This window comes from Bos indicus, chromosome 21, assembly GCF_029378745.1.
Source record: "Bos indicus isolate NIAB-ARS_2022 breed Sahiwal x Tharparkar chromosome 21, NIAB-ARS_B.indTharparkar_mat_pri_1.0, whole genome shotgun sequence".
NCBI classification, from domain to species: domain Eukaryota; kingdom Metazoa; phylum Chordata; class Mammalia; order Artiodactyla; family Bovidae; genus Bos; species Bos indicus.
Window position 1 is genome coordinate 6,335,898 of NC_091780.1, and position 22,487 is coordinate 6,358,384.

Here is a 22,487-nt window from a genome sequence, read left to right on the forward strand (position 1 = left end):
GAGTTTTAAGCCAGCTTTTTCACTCTCCTCTTTCACTTTCATCAAGAGGCTCTTTAGTTCTTTGCTTTCTGCTGTAAGGGTGGTGTCATCTTCATATCTGATGTTATTGATATCTCTTTCAGAAATCTGATTCCAGCTTGTGCTTCATCCAGCCCAGCATTTCTCATGATGTACTCTGCATAGAAGTTAAATAAGCAGGGTGACAATATACAGCCTTGATGTACTCTTTCCCCAAGTTTGAACCAATCTATTGTTCCATGTTCAGTTCTAACTATTGCTTCTTGACCTGCATACAGATATCTCAGGAGGCAGATAAGGTGGTCTGGTATTCCCATCTCTTTAATAATTTTCCATAGTTTGTTGTGATCCACACAAAGGCTTTAGCATAGTCAATGAAGCAGATGTTTTTTCTGGAATTCTCTTGCTTTTTCTATGATCCAGTGGATGTTGGCAATTTGATCTCTGGTTCCTCTGCCTTTTCTAAAACCAGCTTGAACATCTGGAAGTTCTCCGTTCACATACTGTTGAAGCCTAGCTTGGAGAATTTGAGCATTACTTTACTGCTGCTAAGTCACTTCAGTCATGTCCGACTCTGTGCGACCCCATAGATGGCAGCCCACCAGGCTCCCCCGTCCCTGGGATTCTCCAGGCAAGAACACTGGAGTGGGTTTCCATTTCCTTCTCCAATGCATGAAAGTGAAAAGTGAAAGTGAAGTCGCTCAGTCGTGTCCGATTCTTAGTGACCCCATGGACTCCAGCCTACCAGGCTCCTCTGTCCATGGGATTTTCCAGGCAAGAGTACTGGAGTGGGGTGCCATTGCCTTCTCCCATTACTAGCATGTGAAATGAGTGCAATTGTGCAATAGTTTTAACATTCTTTGTCATTACCTTTCTTTGGGATTGGAATGAAAACTGACCTTTTCCAGTCCTGTGGCCACTGCTGAGTTTTCCAAATTTGCTGGCATATTGAGTGCAGCACTTTCACAGCATCATCTTTTAGGATTTGAAATAGCTCAGCTGGAATTCCATCACCTCCACTGTTTTTGTTCATAGTTTTGCTTCCTAAGGCCCACTTGACTTCAGTCTCCAGGATGTCTGGCTCTAGGTGAGTGATCAGACCATTGGGTTATCTCTTGCATTGCCAGGCAGGTTCTTCACCACTAGTGCCACCTGAAAAGCTCAAAGTGTTAGTTGCTCAGTCTTGTCTGACTCTTTGCAACCCATGGACTAAAACACACCAGTCTCCTCTGTCCATGGAATTCACCAAACAAGAATACTGGAGTGGGTAGCCATTCCCTTCTCCCGGGGATCTTCCCAGGGATCAGAACCAGGTCTCCTGCATTGCAGGCGGATTCTTTACTATCTGAGCCACCAGGGAAGCCCTAATATGTTTATATTTTAGTATTTATATTAATTAATTCCTTGATATTAATGAAGTCCTATGCATATTGTTGCTAAGGATCAGAAGGCTAATGTCTATACCCAAGTTATGTTTTTTGTAATTTAGTTTTAATCTGAGCTCATTGTAAATTCACTTGAAGTTGTAAGAAATAATGAGAGATCTTGTGTACCCTCCAATGGTAGTGTCTTGCAAAATTGGAACCGTACCACAACCAGGATTGATACTGATACAACCAGTGTACTGCTCCTAATTGGACTCTCCTTTTGCCCATGTTCATTTCTGTGTGTGTATATTTAGTTCAGTGCAGTTTTGTCACACAGATAGATCAGCATGTTCCCCATCAGCTCTTGTCATAGGGCCTTTACAGCCCTGCTCACCAAGTGAAAACGACCCTTCCTGTCCTCTGGCAATCACTGATCTCTCCAGTGCTCTACTTCTGGGCGTTTCAAGATTGAACCGTACAGTATGCAGCCTTTTGACATGGGCTTTTTCCTCAGCATGATCCCCTTAAGGGTCATCCAAATCATTGCATGTGTCTGTAGTTCTTTCCTTCTTATTACTGAGTAGGATGGATATACCATAGTTATTTATTCATCCATTTATAGTTAACTATTCATCATTCATAGTTAACTGTTCATCCATTGAAGGGCATCTGGATTGTCTCTAGTTTTATGCTGTGAATAAACCTACTATGAACTTTCACATACAGGTATTTGTGGGAATATAGGTCTTTATTTTCCTGGAATAAGTGCCCAAGTGTGTCATTACTGGATCATATGGTAGTTGCATACTTAGTTTTTGTTTTGTTTTAAAGACTGTATATGTTTTAGAACAGTTTTAGGTTCACAGCAAGATTGGGAGAAAGGTACAGGGGTTTCCCGTATATCTTCTGCCTGCACACATACATAGTCTCCCTCATTATCAGCATCCCTCATTCAGATCAGATCAGATCAGTCACTCAGTCTTGTCCAACTCTTTGCGACCCCATGAATCGCAGCACGCCAGGCCTCCCTGTCCATCACCAACTCCCGGAGTTCACACAGACTCACGTCCATCGAGTCAGTGATGCCATCCAGCCATCTCATCCTCTGTCGTCCCCTTCTCCTCCTGCCCCCAATCCCTCCCAGCATCAGAGTCTTTTCCAATGAGTCAACTCTTCCCATGAGGTGGCCAAAGTACTGGAGTTTCAGCTTCAGCATCATTCCCTCCAAAGAAATCCCAGGGCTGATCTCCTTCAGAATGGACTGGTTGGATCTCCTTGCAGTCCAAGGGACTCTCAAGAGTCTTCTCCAACACCACAGCTCAAAAGCATCAATTCTTCAGTGCTCAGCTTTCTTCACAGTCCAACTCTCACATCCATACATGACCACAGGAAAAACCATAGCCTTGACTAGACAAACTTTTGTTGGCAAAGTAATGTCTCTGCTTTTCAATATGCTATCTAGGTTGGTCATAACTTTCCTTCCAAGGAGTAAGCGTCTTTTAATTTCATGGCTGCAGTCACCATCTGCAGTGATTTTAGAGCCCCCCAAAATAAAGTCTGACACTGTTTCCACTGTTTCCCCATCTATTTCCCATGAAGTGATGGGACCAGATGCCATGATCTTCGTTTTCTGAATGTTGAGCTTTAAGCCAACTTTTTCACTCTCCACTTTCACCTTCATCAAGAGGCTTTTGAGTTCCTCTTCACTTTCTGCCATAAGGGTGGTGTCATCTGCATATCTGAGGTGATTGATATGTCTCCCAGCAATCTTGATTCCAGCTTGTGTTTCTTCCAGTCCAGCGTTTCTCATGATGTACTCTGCATAGAAGTTAAATAAACAGGGTGACAGTATACAGCCTTGACGTACTCCTTTCTCTATTTGGAACCAGTCTGTTGTTCCATGTCCAGTTCTAACTGTTGCTTCCTGACCTGCATACAAATTTCTCAAGAGGCAGATCAGGTGGTCTGGTATTCCCATCTCTTTCAGAATTTCCCACAGTTTATTGTGATCCACACAGTCAAAGGCTTTGGCATAGTCAATAAAGCAGAAATAGATGTTCTTCTGGAACTCTCTTGCTTTTTCCATGATCCAGCAGATGTTGGAAATTTGATCTCTGGTTCCTCTGCCTTTTCTAAAACCAGCTTGAACATCAGGAAGTTCACGGTTCACATATTGCTGAAGCCTGGCTTGGAGAATTTTGAGCATTACTTTGCTAGCTTGTGAGATGAGTGCAATTGTGCAGTAGTTTGAGCATTCTTTGGCATTGCCTCTCTTTGGGATTGGAATGAAAACTGACCTTTTCCAGTCCTGTGGCCACTGCTGTTTTCTCCAAATTTGCTGGCATATTGAGTGCAGCACTTTCACAGCATCATCTTTCAGGATTTGGAATAGCTCAACTGGAATTCTATCACCTCCGCTAGCTTTGTTCATAGTGATGCTTTCTAAGGCCCCCTTGACTTCACATCCCAGGATGTCTGGCTCTAGGTGAGTGATCACACCATCGTGATTATCTGGGTCATGAAGATCTTTTTTGTACATTTCTTCTGTGTATTCTTGCCATCTCTTCTTAATATCTTCTGCTTTTGTTAGGTCCATACCATTTCTGTCCTTTATCGAGCCCATCTTTGCATGAAATGTTCCTTTGGTATCTCTGATTTTCTTGAAGAGATCTCTAGTCTTTCCCATTCTGTTGTTTTCCTCTATTTCTTTGCATTGATTGCTGAAGAAGGCTTTCTTATCTCTTCTTACTATTCTTTGGAACTCTGCATTCAGATGCTTATATCTTTCCTTTTCTCCTTTGCTTTTCGCTTCTCTTCTTTTCACAGCTGTTTGTAAGGCCTCCCCAGTCATTTTGCTTTTTTGCATTTCTTTTCCATGGGGATGGTCTTGATCCCTGTCTCCTGTACAATGTCACGAAACTCAATGCATAGTTCATCAAGCACTCTATCTATCAGATCTAGGCCCTTAAATCTATTTCTCACTTCCACTGTATAAGCATAAGGGATTTGATTTAGGTCATACCTGAATGGTCTACTGGTTTTCCCTACTTTCTTCAATTTAAGTCTGAATTTGGCAATAAGGAGTTCATGATCTGAGCCACAGTCAGCTCCTGGTCTTGTTTTTGCTGACTGTATAGAGCTTCTCCATCTTTGGCTGCAAAGAATATAATCAATCTGATTTCGGGGTTGACCATCTGGTGATGTCCATGTATAGAGTCTTCTCTTGTGTTGTTGGAAGAGGGTGTTTGTTATGACCAGTGCATTTTCTTGGCAAAACTCTATTAGTCTTTGCCCTGCTTCATTCTGTATTCCAAGGCCAAATTTTCCTGTTACTCCAGGTGTTTCTTGACTTCCTACTTTTGCATTCCAGTCCCCTAAAATGAAAAGGACATCTTTTTTGGGTGTTAGTTCTAAAAGGTCTTGTAGGTCTTCATAGAACCATTCAACTTCACCTTCTTCAGTGTTACTGGTTGGGGCATAGACTTGGATTACTGTGATATTGAACGGTTTGCCTTGGAAACGAACAGAGATCATTCTATTGTTTTTGAGATTGCATCCAAGTACTGCATTTCAGACTCTTTTCTTGACCATGATGGCTACTCCATTTCTTCTGAGGGATTCCTGCCCGCAGTAGTAGATATAATGGTCATCTGAGTTAAATTCACCCATTCCAGTCCATTTCCATTCACTGATTCTCAGAATGTCGACATTCACTCTTGCCATCTCGTTTGACCACTTCCAATTTGCCTTGATTCATGGACCTGACATTCCAAGTTCCTATTCAATATTGCTCTTTATAGCATTGGACCTTGCTTCTATCACCAGTCACATCCACAGCTGGGTATTGTTTTTGCTTTGGCTCCATCCCTTCATTCTTTCTGGAGTTATTTCTCCACTGACCTCCAGTAGCATATTGGGCACCTACTGACCTGGGGAGTTTCTCTTTCAGTATCTTACCATTTTGCCTTTTCATACTGTTCATGGGGTTCTCAAGGCAAGTGGTTTGCCATTCCCTTCTCCAGTGGACCACATTCTGTCAGATCTCTCCACCATGACCCGCCCATCTTGGGTTGCCCCACGGGCATGGCTTAGTTTCATTGAGTTAGACAAGGCTGTGGTCCTATTGTGATTAGATTGACTAGTTTTCTGTGAGTATGGTTTCAGTGTGTCTACCCTCTGATGCCCTCTTGCAACACCTACCGTCTTACTTGGGTTTCTCTTTCCTTGGGCGTGGGATATCTCTTCACGGCTGCTCCAGCAAAGTGCAGCCAATGCTCCTTACCTTAGATGAGGGGTATCTCCTCACCGCTGCCCTTCCTGACCTTCAACATGGGATAGCTCCTCTAGGCCCTCCTGTGCCCCCACAGCCACAGCTGTTAGGTCCATACCATTTCTGTCAATAAAGGACAGAAATGGTATGGGCCTAACAGAAGCAAAATATATTAAGAAGAGATGGCAAGAATACACAGAAGAAATGTACAAAAAAGATCTTCATGACCCAGATAATCACGATGGTGTGATCACTCACCTAGAGCCAGACATCCTGGAATGTGAAGTCAAGTGGGCCTTAGAAAGCATCACTACGAACAAAGCTAGCGGAGGTGATGGAATTCCAGTTGAGCTATTCCAAATCCTGAAAGATGATGCTGTGAAAGTGCTGCACTCAATATGCCAGCAAATTTGGAGAAAACAGCAGTGGCCACAGGACTGGAAAAGGTCAGTTTTCATTCCAATCCCAAAGAGAGGCAATGCCAAAGAATGCTCAAACTACTGCACAATTGCACTCATCTCACACGCTAGCAAAGTAATGCTCAATTCTCCAAGCCAGGCTTCAGCAATATGTGAACCGTGAACTTCCTGATGTTCAAGCTGGTTTTAGAAAAGGCAGAGGAACCAGAGATCAAATTTCCAACATCTGCTGGATCATGGAAAAAGCAAGAGAGTTCCAGAAGAACATCTATTTCTGCTTTATTGACTATGCCAAAGCCTTTGACTGTGTGGATCACAATAAACTGTGGGAAATTCTGAAAGAGATGGGAATACCAGACCACCTGATCTGCCTCTTGAGAAATTTGTATGCAGGTCAGGAAGCAACAGTTAGAACTGGACATGGAACAACAGACTGGTTCCAAATAGAGAAAGGAGTACGTCAAGGCTGTATACTGTCACCCTGTTTATTTAACTTCTATGCAGAGTACATCATGAGAAACGCTGGACTGGAAGAAACACAAGCTGGAATCAAGATTGCTGGGAGACATATCAATCACCTCAGATATGCAGATGACACCACCCTTATGGCAGAAAGTGAAGAGGAACTCAAAAGCCTCTTGATGAAGGTGAAAGTGGAGAGTGAAAAAGTTGGCTTAAAGCTCAACATTCAGAAAACGAAGATCATGGCATCTGGTCCCATCACTTCATGGGAAATAGATGGGGAAACAGTGGAAACAGTGTCAGACTTTATTTTGGGGGGCTCTAAAATCACTGCAGATGGTGACTGCAGCCATGAAATTAAAAGACGCTTACTCCTTGGAAGGAAAGTTATGACCAACCTAGATAGCATATTGAAAAGCAGAGACATTACTTTGCCAACAAAAGTTTGTCTAGTCAAGGCTATGGTTTTTCCTGTGGTCATGTATGGATGTGAGAGTTGGACTGTGAAGAAAGCTGAGCACTGAAGAATTGATGCTTTTGAGCTGTGGTGTTGGAGAAGACTCTTGAGAGTCCCTTGGACTGCAAGGAGATCCAACCAGTCCATTCTGAAGGAGATCAGCCCTGGGATTTCTTTGGAGGGAATGATGCTGAAGCTGAAGCTCCAGTACTTTGGCCACCTCATGCAAAGAGTTGACTCATTGGAAAAGACTCTGATGCTGGGAGGGATTGGGGGCAGAAGGAGAAGGGAACGACAGAGGATGAGATGGCTGGATGGCATCACTGACTCAATGGACGTGAGTCTGAGTGAACTCCGGGAGTTGGTGATGGACTGGAGGCCTGGCTGGCGTGCTGTGATTCATGGGGTTGCAAAGAGTTGGACACAACTGAGTGACTGATCTGGTCTGATCTGATCCCTAAATCATTGATTTTGTGTGAGGATGGGTGGGGACCATCTTTTTTATTTGAAAATTGTGGGGACTGTCTTTTTTATATTAAGACCAGCATAATACTATTAAGATTTGAGTATAAAATTCAAGTAGTTTATAGTATTTAAACAGTACAAGAGAGACTTTAAGCAAATTTTGTGCTTGTAATGGGCATGCCCTTAGCCCCCTAATATGGGAGTTCACGCTCCTCTGCCACGAGGTGTTTTCTGGAGAAAACTCCAAAAAGCACTACTCATTCACTTGTCCTAATTAGGTCCCTCCTAACATTTGTGTCCTTTCAAGACTAGGCAGATCTCTTGTCATTTATCCAGGATAACTGGATCCACAGCCTGTCAGCATTCTAAGCGTCTTTTATCAGACACCTGCTTTATTGGAATCTCTGAAGAGCCTGGTGTTTGAGGGGTATGCCTTTCTCCAGACCAGTATGGTAATGCAGCTTGAGATGTCCCCATCTTGTAACAGCCATTCCAGAAAAAAAAGTGTGGTTGCTTAATCCCCTAGCTTGTTTTTTCAGGATTTGTCCTTCCTTGCTGTTAGTGATATAATTGCTTGAAAACAGCTACAATTCTCAATTCTCAATGGGCTACCATAGACATTTGTTTCAATGCAATTTTGTTTGGCCAGTATTAATGTCTTAAAAGACACTAAAATCAGGAAAGGTTTATGAGAGAGTAGAAGCCGCCTAGCACCTACTCTCTTCACTCATTTGTTATCTGCCTGCCATTTGTGACCCCTAGTTTATGCTTTTGTGATTTCTTCTGCCTGTAAAGCATATTTTGACTCTGTGTATCTTCAAGTTTATAATTTTTCAATCTGATTTCTTATAACCACTCCTATCAAGGTCCTAGGTCCCACTGTGATAGAAAACAGCCAGTTCTCTCACCCCTAACCCCTGGAAGTGTGTGTTTGTTTACCTAAATTTATTGGCATTCACATTTTAGTTTTGTGTGTTGAAATGAACCTTTCGCAATGGCCCTTTTTATAGGTTGAAAATAGTTGAAATAGCAGTTTTATTCTCACTTGTAAAATTTAAGAACTTAAGATGTATAGAAATATTATCACAGAATATATATAAAAATCTCAATAGTTTTGTTGGGAAGAAATGTTGTAATTAAACTAAAAAGTAAAATAAGCACAATGGAATTCATCTTTGAAGGAGAATGTGAAAACTAATTTCTGCTTTGTGACAGACAAAATATACCAGACAATTAATGAGATGATTTTGTTCAAGCTGATGCAACAGCTGCCGCCGCCAAGTCGCTTCAGTCGTGTCCGACTCTGTGTGACCCCATGGACTGCAGCCTACCAGGCTTCTCTGTCCATGGGATGCAACAGGGAGAATGTTTATTAATGGGAACCTCTCGAAGAAGGAGAAAATACAGAGTTTATAAAAGTAGGAGGTCAGTAAGGAAAGGTGGAGGTGGGTCCTATCACCAGTGGTCAGCCCTTCCTTGGAACACAGAAGGTGTAGCGCTTCTTAACCATGACTGCTTTCTGGAAGCACAAGGCTCAGGTCAATTTTAACATTGCCGGATGGAACAAGGTTACTGCTATTACCATACTTATGTTGATAAACTGTGTGATATATGCACCATAGAAGTTTGTTTTATTAAAATCTATAGGATTCTTAATATTTCTGCACTAAAGGACTAGAACAGGGCAGCTTTGCCTTATAAGGGTGACCAGGGGTTGGAAGTCCTTTGAAATAAAGCAAGGGGAAGAACCCACTGCAGAGGGAGGGCGGAAGACCAGGGGCAGGCCAGCGGCCCGTGGTCAAAGTGGGACCCAGTGAAGGAGACCGCGCTCCCTCCGAGACTGCTTCTGGTGAGGAGGGAAGGGGTGAAAGATGGGTGTTTGTCAGTGGGCCAGGCTAAAGGAGAGAATTCCATGGGTTTTGTTAAAGGATGCATTTTAAAAGGACAAGATCATGACCCATATAAAATGAAGGTGGAACGAATTTTTTTAACTAATTAAAGAACTAGCCAAATGTCACAACCATTTTAAAAGTTGATGAACTGTGAATTTATATAGAGAAGGAATATTAAAATGAGTTTACAGATGAAAGCAAAACTGGGTTTTCCCACTACAGGGAGGGTTACCCTTTCACCAGACGATTATGGGCATGTCCATAAACAAGAATTATTTGCATTGCTATTAGTTACCTATAATTTACCAAGGTGTAAAATAGTGTAAAGAATATGCCTGCCAATGCAGGAGACACAGATTAGATCCCAGAGCTGGCAAGAGACCCTGGAAAAGGAAATGGCAACCCACTCCAACATTCTTGCTCTGGAGATCCCATGGACAGAGGAGCCTGGTGGGCTGCAGTCCATGGGGTCACAGAAGAGTCTGACATGACTTAGCGACTAAGCAACAACAACAAAACAGCTCAAAGGCAGTGAAAAGACCAAGCCCCATCGGATCAGGTAATTCCCAGCGGCCCCATTATTCCATTGAAAGGCTATTCAGTAATCTCTCTTGGTCACACCACGGTCTTTAGTTTTTCCTAGCCGTGCCTGCTCTGTAGTAACTACATGCTTTCTCTAATAGTCATCTGTCAGTAGTTTACCCATTTTTCTCCTTAAAAGCCATGTCTCATTTTTTCCTTTCTTTCTGGTCTCCATCAGGTCAGAGGAGCCTGAGACATCCAGGATATATAAATTTATAACCAACTACAAATACAAATTAGTTTCCTCATGTTTGGATTGCTTTTGCTTAATATCCTGTCTTTTTCTTGGGATGGCATTAAAATATTTTAACTTAATGTTATGAAAATTAATATTGAGAGTGCCTTGGACAGCAAGGCGATCAGACCAGTTAATCCTAAAGGAAATCAACCCTGAATATTCATAGGAAGGACTGATGCTGAAGTTCCAGTATTTTGGCCACCTGATGAGAAGAGCCAACTCATTGGAAAAGACCCTGATGCTGGGAAAGATTGAAGGCAGGAGGAAAAGTGGGTGACTGAGGATGAGATGGTTGGATGGCATCATTGATTCAATGAATATGAGTTTAAGCAAATTCTGAGAGATGGTGAAGGACAGGGAAGCTGGCATACTGCAATCCTGGGGTCCCAAAGAGTCAGACATGACTTAGAGATTGAACAACAATGTTATTAATTTTAAGTTGGGAGTTAATCAGCATAACCATAATAATTTGGCCACATAGCATTCTACAGAGAAGGCAATGGCACCCCACTCCAGTACTCTTGCTTGGAAAATCCCATGGATGGAGGAGCCTGTTAGGCTGCAATCCATGAGGTCGCTAAGAGTCGGACACGACTGAGCGACTTCCTTTCACTTTTCACTTTTGTGCATTGGAGAAGGAAATGGCAACCCACTCCAGTGTTCTTGCCTGGAGAATCCCAGGGACGGGGAAGCCTGGTGGGCTGCTGTCTGTGGGGTTGCACAGAGTCAGACACGACTGAAGTGACTTAGCATAGCATTCTGACGTTAGATTTTCATCTGTAAGTTGAAGGTGAAAGTTAATGAATTTGTGTTATGGGCCAAGTGGTTCTCAACCTAGACAATTTTGCCCTCCCCCCAACCCCCAGGGCCTGCTACTGACATCTAATCAGTAGAGGCCAGAAATGCTGCTAAACTTCCTACAATGCATAAGACAGCCCACCAAAGCAAAATTACCCAGTTCTTACTGTTAATCACGCCAATGTTGGGAAACCCTAATAGCCCATTGAAGAAGGTTAGAGGAAAGCTGAAGTTTTTGCTATGATAAAACTAAAAATAATTTTATGGTCTTAAATCTACATGAAAAACATACATTTTGTTTTTATACATTAAAAATAATGTTATTACCAATTTTCCATATTTAAAAATTATGCAGTCAGTATTACCTTTAACTTGAGAGACTAAATAAATAGAAAGAGGTGCTTTTCCATTAGAAGGAGAGGGTGAGAGGAATTGAGAAAGTGGCATTGGAACACCTACATTACCAAATGTAAAATAGCCAGCTAGCAGGAAGTTGCTAGGTAACATGGCCTAGAAGGGTGGCTGGGTTAGGAGGTTCAAGAGGGAGGGGATATTTGTATACTTATGGCTGATTCACATTGTTGTACAGCAGAACCCAACACAACCTTGTAAAGTAATTATCCTCCAATTAAAACAGGTGCCCTTCCTTTGTAATGTGTATAACACTTGCACTTTTAAAATTACTTTTCCTATTTTAGGTTTTACTGAAGAAACGTCTTAGAGATTGATCGCATTTCCAAGGTTAACATTTACAATTGGAGTTGTTGACCTTCTTCTAAGAAAGATTTTGGCCATCAAAATGGAAACTTTCTTTGAAGCTTTAGAACAATTATACAAGAAGGTACTTCTTGGAGCCACACTTGAAAATGACAGCCATGATTACATCTTTTATCTCTACCCAGCATTTTCAGATCAAGATTGTTCTACAACCACCTCCTCAGACTGCTCAAACGCCCCTGATGTTCAGGACAAGCAGGAGCCATCCTCTGTCAGTTTACCTACCTTTTCTGTAGCACCTATGTGTTTGCAGAGACATTCTCAGATGAGCAGTACCCGAGAAATAATGCTCCTTCAGTTAACAGTGATCAAAGTGATGATAACCAGAATATTGTCTGTGGAAACTGAATTCCATGCAAAGGAGAAATACAGAGATATAATTAAAATTCTTTTAAAATCATCTGACATCGAATCTCAATTGGTAAGCCCATTTACTTTGTGTGTGTGTGTGTGTGTGTTTTTTAAGATCTAGATTTTTTTTAAATGAAAGTTTTAAAACAGTCAGCAACAGTAGGTAAATGTATTTGTTTTCCTATAGACCTGTATGTTCCAAAACTCGGAAAAATTGTTATCTCACATGGCTGCAAAGTGTCTTGCACTAATTCTGTATTTCCAACTGAAGGAAAAGGTAAGATAAGTAGTCAAATTATGTTACTATTACTTTTATATTTTCTTTAAAATTGATCTCTGGCATTCAGTTTTTTTATCAATAAAATATTTGCTCACATAATGTGTAAATCCACAAAAATGTAAGAATAAAATAATATGTTGGTGACTTATTTCAAGGATTAGAGTCTTAAATACATTATAAATCATTACAGATAAGATTCTTAACTCAAAAGATAGACTGCAAGTCAGAGAGTCCATAACTGTTCAGATTCTCAAAGGAGTAGGTGGGCCTCCTTCCTCCCTTCCAAAAACAAGGCTTAGGAGCCCCTGCTTGAGACTAAGACCATTTTCATAGGTTTAATATAAATTCTAAGAGTGGTCCTCAGCATAGTGAAAAAATATGAACAAATTAATCATTTTTCTCTTATCTCTGAATTAGTTAATAAATATATCTAAACATTTCCTGACTTATTTTAGCTATAATTGCTTGTTCCTTTCTTAAAACAACATTCTTTCCTGAATACAAAAAGGTGGTATGTACAATAGAAAATTTGGAAAAAGAGAAAATGTATAAAGACCAAAATTAAAATTTCATATCATTCCAGCCACCAGAGATAATAACCACCGCTAATATTTCATGTTCCTTCTTGGTTTTCTATTTCTATGGCGTATTAAATTTCTTGACTTAAGGAATACTGGGATATTTATGTCCTTGTTTTAGCAAATATTATACTTCTTTTTTTGGAACAAAGTAAACAATGTTGTGTAGAATTGTGTATTTAATAGATAGTTTGTAATGGCAAAGAAAATGTTGTATTACAACTTACTACTTAAAAATTTTTTTCTCACTTATAGATAACATTGAGTAATTCCTGGATTTCTTTTTGCCAAAAAAATATTTCTGAATATTCTGAAAGTAATAAAGTAGTGTACTGCCTCTGGATACTTACCTTTGTAATTAAAGAAATCTTTAAAGATACATCTTCACAAAAAACAGGTATGAACTATGTTCCCCAATAAACAATTGTCATTGTCTTATTCCCAGGGAGCATTATATTTTTATGAGTAAAACTTATTTTACAACCTCTAATTGTTTTGAAGTATGAAAAACTAAAAACCATGCCCCATAGTGTTTGATTGAGGATACCTTTTTAAAAGGAAAAATGTAAAACTTCACTATTACTGGATTTCCCTGGTAGCTTAGACGATAAAGCATCTGCCTACAATGTGGGAGACCTGGGTTCAATCCCTGGGTCAGGAATATCTTCTGGAGAAAGAAATGGCAACCCACTCCAGTATTCTCACCTGGAAAATCCCATGGACGGGGAGGAACCTGGAAAGCTATAGTCCATGGGGTCGCAAAGAGTCGGACAAGACTGCGCGACTTCACTTTCTTTTCACTATTATTAAAAATTCAAATTAAAGCTTTTCATTTTTGTATGTCCTTTGCATAGTCTGATGTTGCTGATGTTTGTAAAATGGATATTAGCCGTGATTATTAGCTGTTGGCATGTTTATCTTCATTTGTTTGTGTTAGAGGTAAATAATCCAATCCATTTTTTTGCCTTACGAAGTGATGATGATTTTAAAAATTGAATTGTAAAATTGTGTTTTAAGAAAACTTTGTTTTTCCTGTTGCTTATAATTACTATTTTTATAATTGCAGAAATTCTAAAACAGTTCCTGACTCCTTTTGACACTCTTTTTGAAGCCTTTTACAAGTCCTTACTTTCTCAGCATTTTGAAAACCACCAAGATGCTTCTAAACTAATAAACAGTTTGATATGTTTCCTGGAATTGCTTGAACTTCTTATAGCCTCCAGAATCTACCTGAAGTTACATTACACTTGCCAGAGGATTTTATTTTTGAAACCTTCTTGTGTGTTTGATGTTATTACCTGGCCTATTCAGGCTTTTGTCAAAAGGAAGTTGATCATCTTCATCAAAAAGTGCCTTCTCTGCAAAGTGGGTGAAGACCTTTGTCGGGGATCTGTCCCTACCTTCATGCCACCAGATAACCCTTTGGATGTGGACCTGTTAGCTTTGGCCAGTGCTGTTCTGCAAGCTGTGGATTTGGGCTTGTTGAGGACATTGTCTGTCCGTGGAAAATGTTCCTGCTTTGGAGGTGGTGAAGTCCTAGCTGGATATGAGCATGACCCTGGTCCAGATCATGTGATTCTTAGAGCATTGAGTTTACTTATCATAAGATCCTTAGAAATCAAGTTTCAAAATTGTTCTTCAGCAAATGAAATGAAAGGTAACTTTCTGAATGCCTTTTGTATGTAAAGTAATGGATAATTATTTACTGAAGTAAAATTATTCATAATTATCAAAGCTCAGGATTGTAATTTCACTAACTTAAGTTGTATCTTATTCTAGTTATAATTTATTAAATTTTCTTCCAATAAAGATAAAAAGCTAGAATTGCCTTTTTAAAAGTTTCAGTTTTGTGTGCTAAACTGAATTTGCATAGCATAGTTAATAACTGTAGTTAAAAGAAAAATATTGTTGAGTCTCTTCAAAGTAAGCAATGTTAGTCAATTCATGTTCAGATATTTGTGGTATATTATTCATATTTTCCTTCACAAAATTGGTATATCTACTAATACAGAGTTTTGATAATTAGGAGTTGAATTAAACTAATGTAGGGTGTAATCCTGTGCAGTTGTCATTTACAACACTAGATGGCGTTGGTTACATAAATCAAGAGTTTTAAATTGCAGTTAAAATGCCTCAAAACCTTTTTGACTTTTGTGCTTAATAGTAGTACTTTCTTTTAATGCTTTAAAAAACTTGAAACAAACAAGAACTTTTTCTGCTGGTATTTTGAAGGCAAATTATTTTTGTTTGGTTGTATTGTTGCCTCTAGTACAAACACTGTGGCATCCAGTGAAGCAATTTCTGTTCTACTGTTTCTTCATTTATGTTTTTAGCAAGAACTCATGTAACTTTTATTTCTCAGAGATACTACCTATTTGACACTGTGGCAAATAGATGATCTGGCTATATATTTTAACTATATCCTACCAAGTGGGTCTTTTTTGTTTTTTTCTCTGAAGCTCAATTTCCTAATATTACAGAGTAGAGATAATCCCTAACTCAAACTTTTGAATGTGTGAATTATGATAATGCATTTTAAAGTGCTCTAGATGTTATAAATATATGTGAATAGGTAAGTTATTATAAATGCATTCATAAACTGTTGTTTTCTCTTTAAATTTTTCATTTTTTGAAGTTGATTACCAGAGGTTCATGTCTGAGTTACTGACCTTCTTAAAGCCTCACCTTCAGCCCTCTCTGCAATCACACAATCTCTGTGAGTGGTTGTCTAGGGTCTTCATAGAACAAGACGATGACATGCTGGAGGCTGCCAAAGCATTGCTGGGCATCTACCTGAAGTTGACCAGGTTTGTATATTTTAAAGTAATTATACTAACTAACATGGCCAGGAAAGCAGAAAACATTTTTAATAATGTATTGGACATACAATTTACTTTCCATCATTAGGGGAAAAAATCCCTAACAATCTTGTGGTTTCCTTATAAGTTCCAATTTCTTTAACACTGCCCTACATGAAAATAGATTACAATTGAGTTCTCATTATGAAAACTTGAATGGCTAAACAGATCTAGGAATTAGAACTAAACTGAGATTAGACAATATGGATTCTGGCTGAGTCTCCATCTTTGCTTTACCTGTGTGATCAAGAATAAGTTAATACCATTGTCTAAGTCATATTTTAACTGACATTTGAAACTCTTTTCACCCTTAAGACTAACTTGTCTGTATTGAACTTCTGTAAGGTGATTTTTGCCTTTGTAAAGCTGAATTCAAACTTGTAAGTAATCAAAGGAACTTTTAATATACAGTTGAATTGGTACTGATATCATCTTGAGGCAGATATCTGAAATTGATTATGAAGTTATGTTACTGATGACATTTTATACTGATCCTATTTCTGTTTATTAAAAGATCTGTACTTGGGTCATTCTTATGGCAAATGTCTGTAATTGGTTATGAAGTTAATAACTGATGACCTTTTACAGTATTTCTGCTTCTGCTTTATTAAAACCGTAAAGTATTTGCTTTATTTCCATTTCTTTCCTGGCTTCAGAGAAAGGGATTTCTTACTAATGGTTGTCGGTGTGGTGTTGTGCTGCCAGTTCTTACTTGTGTTATGACACTTCTGGCAATGACTGCTTTCAGACTGTAAGTGTTTGGGGCCAATTTTCAAAAGGTTCTAATCAAGAACACAGAATGCATGCATGTGATTTGAATTAGGCTCAGAAACGGTCAAATACAAATTCAGTCTGAATACACATGCCTTGAAGAATATATAGTCATATTCAAAGCTGACTTCTTATGCCTCAGGAAAGAGGAAGCTTCTGAAGTAAATTCATTTTGCATGTGAATTTCTAATTTTCTTGAATTTTGTGTGATCACAGAGGCCTGTGCTCATGTCATATATATATTTTTTAATGTAACTGAATTGGTTAAGATTAGTTGTAAATGATAGAAATCAATATAAACTAGTCTAAGCCAAAAAAGGAATTTACTTCCTGGGAATTCCAAGGAATCAAGTTGGCATCAGGTGCAACTGTGCATGACTTAAATCATGTCACTGATTATTTCTCTTTGTTTCTGTCTCATAGCTTTGAATTCATTTTCAGGCAGGGCCACCAGCAGTGCCAGACTTACAGCAACCTTACAGTTAAGATCTTTAATAGGCCAGCAGAAATCCCAGAGGAGGTCTGATTAACCTGCATGGGTCACAGATTCATGTTGGAATCATGGTGGCTAGGACCATGGGTACTCTGATTAGTTAGCCTGGGTCGCCTGCCCACCCGTGCTGAGACAAGTGTGGAAGGAAAGGAAGGAGGTTAATTCCCACCTTACCATGTGGAATTAGTTACCTGTAGGAATAAGAGACTCTGATGTCAATAGACAGGAAGATGGAGGGCATTTGTTGGACAGATAAAAACTAGAACTACCAAAGTCAAAGGATATCATTTATTTTATTGGATCAGGTTTGTATAGAGTTTGTAGAGATTGTTTTGAATTTTTTTCTTTTTAAAATAATGCATAGATTAAAAAATAATGTGGCAGAATTTATGGTATGTGAATCATATCTGTCAAAACTTATATTTATAAAGAGTCATTAATCTGGAGTGTCTGTTATTTTCAGAGAATGTGAAGCTACTGAAAGCTTGACCCAAGAAAAAGAAATGTGGAACCATCACACACATGAAAATGGCTATAATCCACACTGTATTTTTTTATTTTTATTAAAAAATATAGGATTTGATCCTACCGTTCTTCTTGATTTTTTGATTTCATCAGAAACTTGTTTTCTTGAATACTTTGTTAGATACTTAAAATTATTGCAAAAAGACTGGGATAATTTTTTAACCATTTGCAACTATTTTGATGTAACTGAATCTAAAGATAACATACATATTTGTTGTATCTCCTCACTTGTCCAAGGTAGAAACAGCAACTCAGCAGAAGCTAGTCCTTTGGCTGTTGTTGGTAGTCACACAGATGCTCATTCTTGGGTCTCCTGGGCTTCTGCTGCTTCTTCTGAACCACTGAACCATGGTGTAACGTTGGAGAAGGCCCACACCAAGCTCCAGGCTAATTGTCTTTCTACCCCAGGAGCTTCTCAAAGTCTGGTAGATTATGACAGCTCTGATGATTCTGAAGAAGGATCCACAAGCCTGTGTTTAGTAAACAGCAGACTAACGTCTTCACACCAAGAAGCAATGAAGAAAACTCAGGACACATTTGGAGCAAGTGGGGATAAAAAAGAACTTAGCCCAGAGTCTCAGTCAAGGCCTCTGGTTACTGAAGAATCTAATACCCTGTTCTCTGTTTATTGTGACATAGCCCCAAATAACACTGCTTCTGAAGTGGGAATATCTTACAGAACAGTAAAGTGCTTTGAAGAGCTACAAGGTGCCATTTACCGTTTGCAGAAGAAAAATCTGTTCCCGTATAATCCAACAGCACTTTTAAAGTTATTAAAACATATTGAGACAATATATAATAAAAGTATGACCCCTTCGTAAAACAGTGACATTTTATTTCCAGGAACTGTTTTTCCCCTTAATATAGTTGTGCCTTAATGAGATAACAGTATTAAAAATAATAAATAAACCTCAAAAGAGTTTTCTAAACCATGCTTTTTTGCCTTTTGGGAGCAGCCTAGTGACTGAAAAAGATATATCAGATAACAAGTCACTTGATACAGTTGTACAACATTTGAAATCTATGGTGGTTCAAACTTGCTCAAATTTGGGATAGTTACTTTTTAATTTCTTACTGATACTGTAACAAATTCTGACAAACTTGGTGGCTTAAAAGAACAGAGATTTATTCTTTCTCAGTTTTGGAGGCTAGAAGTTCAAAATCAAGGTGTCCACAGGACTGCACTTTCTCTTAAGGCTCTAGGGGAGAATCTTTCTGGCCATTGCTGTCAATCCTGGGTATTCCTTCACTTCAGTCTCCTCTGTTATCACATGACGTTTTCCCTGTGTGTCTGCTGGTGCTGCTGCTGCTGCTAAGTCGCTTCAGTCGTGTCCAGCTCTGTGCAACCCCATAGACGCAGCCCACCAGGCTCCCCAGTCCCTGGGATTCTCCAGGCAAGAACACTGGAGTGGATTGCCATTTCCTTCTCCATCCCTATATGTCTATGGGTATCCAGTTTCCCTCTTTTTAAGTATACCAGTCACTGGATTAGGGCCCAGTCTCATCCAGTATGACCTCTTGTTGTCTGTTGTTTAGTCACTAAGTCATATCCCATTCTTTGTGACTCCATGGACTGTAGCCCGCCAGGCTCCTCTGTCCATGGGGGTTCTCCAGGCAAGAATCCTGGAGTGGGTTGCCATTTCCTCCTCCAGGGTATCTTCCCAACCCAGGGGTCACAACTTAGCCTCCTGCATTGCCAGGTGGAGTGTTTATCGCTGAGCCACCAGGGAAGCCCCAGTATGAGCTCATCTTAGCTTAATTATATCAGCAGGGACCCTATCTGCAAATAAGGTTACATTCACAGGTCTGGGTAGGCCTGAAATTTGGGGAGGGACACTAAGCCAGTACATTTATTATTTCCCTTTGAGGTGTTTACATGTAATGTGATATGTAAAAAACTTAAATCTTAGTGGTTGTTTAAAGAGAAGTGATTAGCTTCATGTGTGTGTATATATATATATATATATGTAATCTATGAGAACACAAGTATATTCTTAAGATTTTTTAAAGATACTTTAAAAAGAAATTTTTTCCTGTTTAAAATAGTTGTGATATGAATAATTCTGTCTTTTAGAGAGGAAGCAGTAAATTCAAGTTTTCATGTCATTACAAGCATGCCTCATTTTATTGTGCTTCACTTTGTATTTTGCAGATGCTGCATTTTTTACAGGTTCAAGGTTTGTGGCAACCCTGTGTCATCCAAGTCTTTTGGTGCCATTTTTCCAAAAATATTTGCTCACTTTGTAACATTTTGGTAATTGCAATATATTGGTAATTGCAATATTTCACACTTTCTCATTATTATATTTGTTACAAATATAAAACTTCTAACAGATAAGGAGTTGCTGCTTATGGATGAGCAAAGAAAGTGGTTTCTTAAGATAAAATCTGCTCCCAGTGAAGATTCTCTTAGGATTGTTGAAATGACAACAAAGGATTTAAAAATATTTTATAAGCTTAGTTGATAAAGCAGTGGCTTTAACATTTTCAGCATTGCTGAAGGCTCAGATGATGGTTAGTATTTTTTTAGCAATAAATATTTCTTTATTATAGTATGTAGGCATAATGCCATTGCACACTTACTAGACTACAGTATACTGTAAACTTAACTAGTTTATATGCACTGAGAAGCCAAAAAGTCCGTGTGATTCCCCTTACTGTGATACTTGATTTACTGTGATAATTTGGAACTGAGTCCAGAGTATCTCCAAGGTCTGCCTGTGAGGGATTTGTATACTGAGAGTGTAACTGTATTCTGCTGGTGAGTCTGTCATTAAGGCAGTCTAAAATGTTATCCTTAAAACATTTTTAAATGACCCTTTTATAGATAAATATAAGGAGACTGAACCTACCAAACATTAAAATATATTTTAGTGTTAGTCACTCAGTCATATCTGACTCTTTGCAACCCCATGGGCTGTAGCCTGCCAGGCTCATCTCTCCATGGGATTCTCCAGGCAAGAATACTGCAGTGGTTTGCCATTTCCTCCTCCAGGGTGTCTTCCCAACCCAGGGATAGATCCAGGGTCTATTGCAAGCAGTTTCACCACCATCTAAGCCACCAGGAATGCCTAAAATATATTTTAAAGGCTGTGTTAATAAAACAGATTAGTACTCATTGAAGTAGAAAAAGGAAAATCAGTGGAACTAAATAGAGGATGGCTAATCATTATAAAAATGAGATGCTAATATTAACCAAAGAGAAATGCAGAGGTCAAAAAGTTTGGTAACAAAGTTGGGGGTATACATTGGGACGGCTTCTTCTATGTGAAAAAATGTATCTTCTGCTTATAAAAGCAAAAGACTGGAAATACCTGGTTAAATGTCAAAATATATATACTCATAGTATATATGTTAAGTTATATATATACTTATGGAAAGAATGGGCTATATTCATGTTAAATGAAGCACCTACAATAAAAAACAAAAGTAAATATACCAGAGTCCCATTTGTTTAAGGAGAGAAGGCAGGGAAGGAGTAATGCACACACTTAACATATTTATATATGCCTTTCTGTGTCTATAGAAAGCTTGACTTCTCATTGTATATCTTGTTTTACTTTTTAACTGAATACTTTTTTTTAATTAAAATTACTTTTTTTAAAGAAACCTGATTCTTTTGTTTTTAGGGGTACATAAATGCTAAATGCACTAAAGCCATGCTTATATAGATGTGTTTTTTACCTGTGTTTCTCTATAAGATTAATAAGGAACCGTCAACCCCTTGTTATATGTAAAATGAGAAAAAGGCAATCTCATGTGTATGCTGAGTGTTGGGATTTCAGAGATGCTACATGTATAACTAACCTTTAGGTGTAAGTCAGTTTGTCCTGCCCTCACTGAAGCCCTAGTATTAGTGAGGATGACTGGCACTAGCAGTGTGATAACTTTCCTGGCTGTTCAGAGTATCCAGAGCTGTCCTGAGCTAGTCTATAAGGGAAAACACAAAGCTAGTGATACACAATGAGTTCCTAGTCTGTAACTCCACCTCTTCTCCAAGTAAATACATACGCGCATTCAAGTGAGCACAATTTATTTAATCTAAATTTACAAATCAAATTATGAATCTATTGTTTTAACTTAAAATAGAGACAGCAAAATACACACATGCTGCTGCTGCTAAGTCGCTTCAGTCATGTCCGACTCTGTGCGACCCCATAGACGGCAGCCTACCAGGCTCCCCCATCCCTGGGATTCTCCAGGCAAGAACACTGGAGTGGGTTGCCATTTCCTTCTCCAATGCATGAAAGTGAAAAGCGAAAGTGAAGTCGCTCAGTCGTGTCCAACTCTTAGCGACCCCATGGACTGCAGCCTACCAGGCTCCTCCGTCCATGGGATTTTCCAGGCAAGAGTACTGGAGTGGGGTGCCATTGCCTTCTCTGAATACAGACATATATGACTTGACTTTTCACAAATAGCATGTTTATGAAACCAGTACCCAACTCAAGAAACATTACTGGTGCTCAGGAGTCCCCCTGGGAACCCTCTCTAGTCATAACTCACTGGTAAAGGTAACTATACCCTAAAAGGAGACAACTAGATTAATTTTGCCTGGTTTTGTCTTTTATGTAAATGGATCTTAGAGTATATGTTTTTTTATATATGGCTTCTTCAATGATATTTGGAACATGGTCTAATTTGTTTTTTAAATAATTGCCAAGTAGTTGCATTTCAGCTGTTACTCATAACAAAATACTTACAACTCCTTAAAATTGTAGATGGCACTCCCAATGTGCCAGGATGGTGAAATTGATAGTGGTTGAAACAAAATAGAGACTGAAACAGGTTATACAGGACCTTGTGTAATTGGCCCCAACCTGTTTCTCTAGCCTCACCTGTGGTTCTCCCCCAACCCCCTGTCTTAGGAACACCGCCTTTTGCCTTAT

At 39.2% G+C, this 22,487-nt stretch overlaps 1 protein-coding gene across 6 annotated transcripts in view; it reads left to right on the top strand.

Annotated features, from left to right (window-relative positions):
• Positions 1-21,210, top strand: part of LINS1 (lines homolog 1) — a 35,468-nt gene extending 14,258 nt beyond the window's left edge. For 3 of the 6 annotated variants that reach the window (XM_019983516.2, XM_019983514.2, XM_019983515.2), the window contains exons 2-7: positions 11,667-12,166; positions 12,284-12,373; positions 13,210-13,351; positions 14,021-14,611; positions 15,590-15,761; positions 17,540-21,210. In XM_019983516.2, the coding sequence (XP_019839075.1) occupies positions 11,768-12,166; positions 12,284-12,373; positions 13,210-13,351; positions 14,021-14,611; positions 15,590-15,761; positions 17,540-18,422 (2,277 nt within the window). In that variant the 5' untranslated portion in view covers positions 11,667-11,767 and the 3' untranslated portion in view covers positions 18,423-21,210. The other 3 variants (XM_019983517.2, XM_019983519.2, XM_070775007.1) reach the window with 3 other exon arrangements.
• The last annotated feature ends 1,277 nt before the right edge of the window (positions 21,211-22,487 follow it).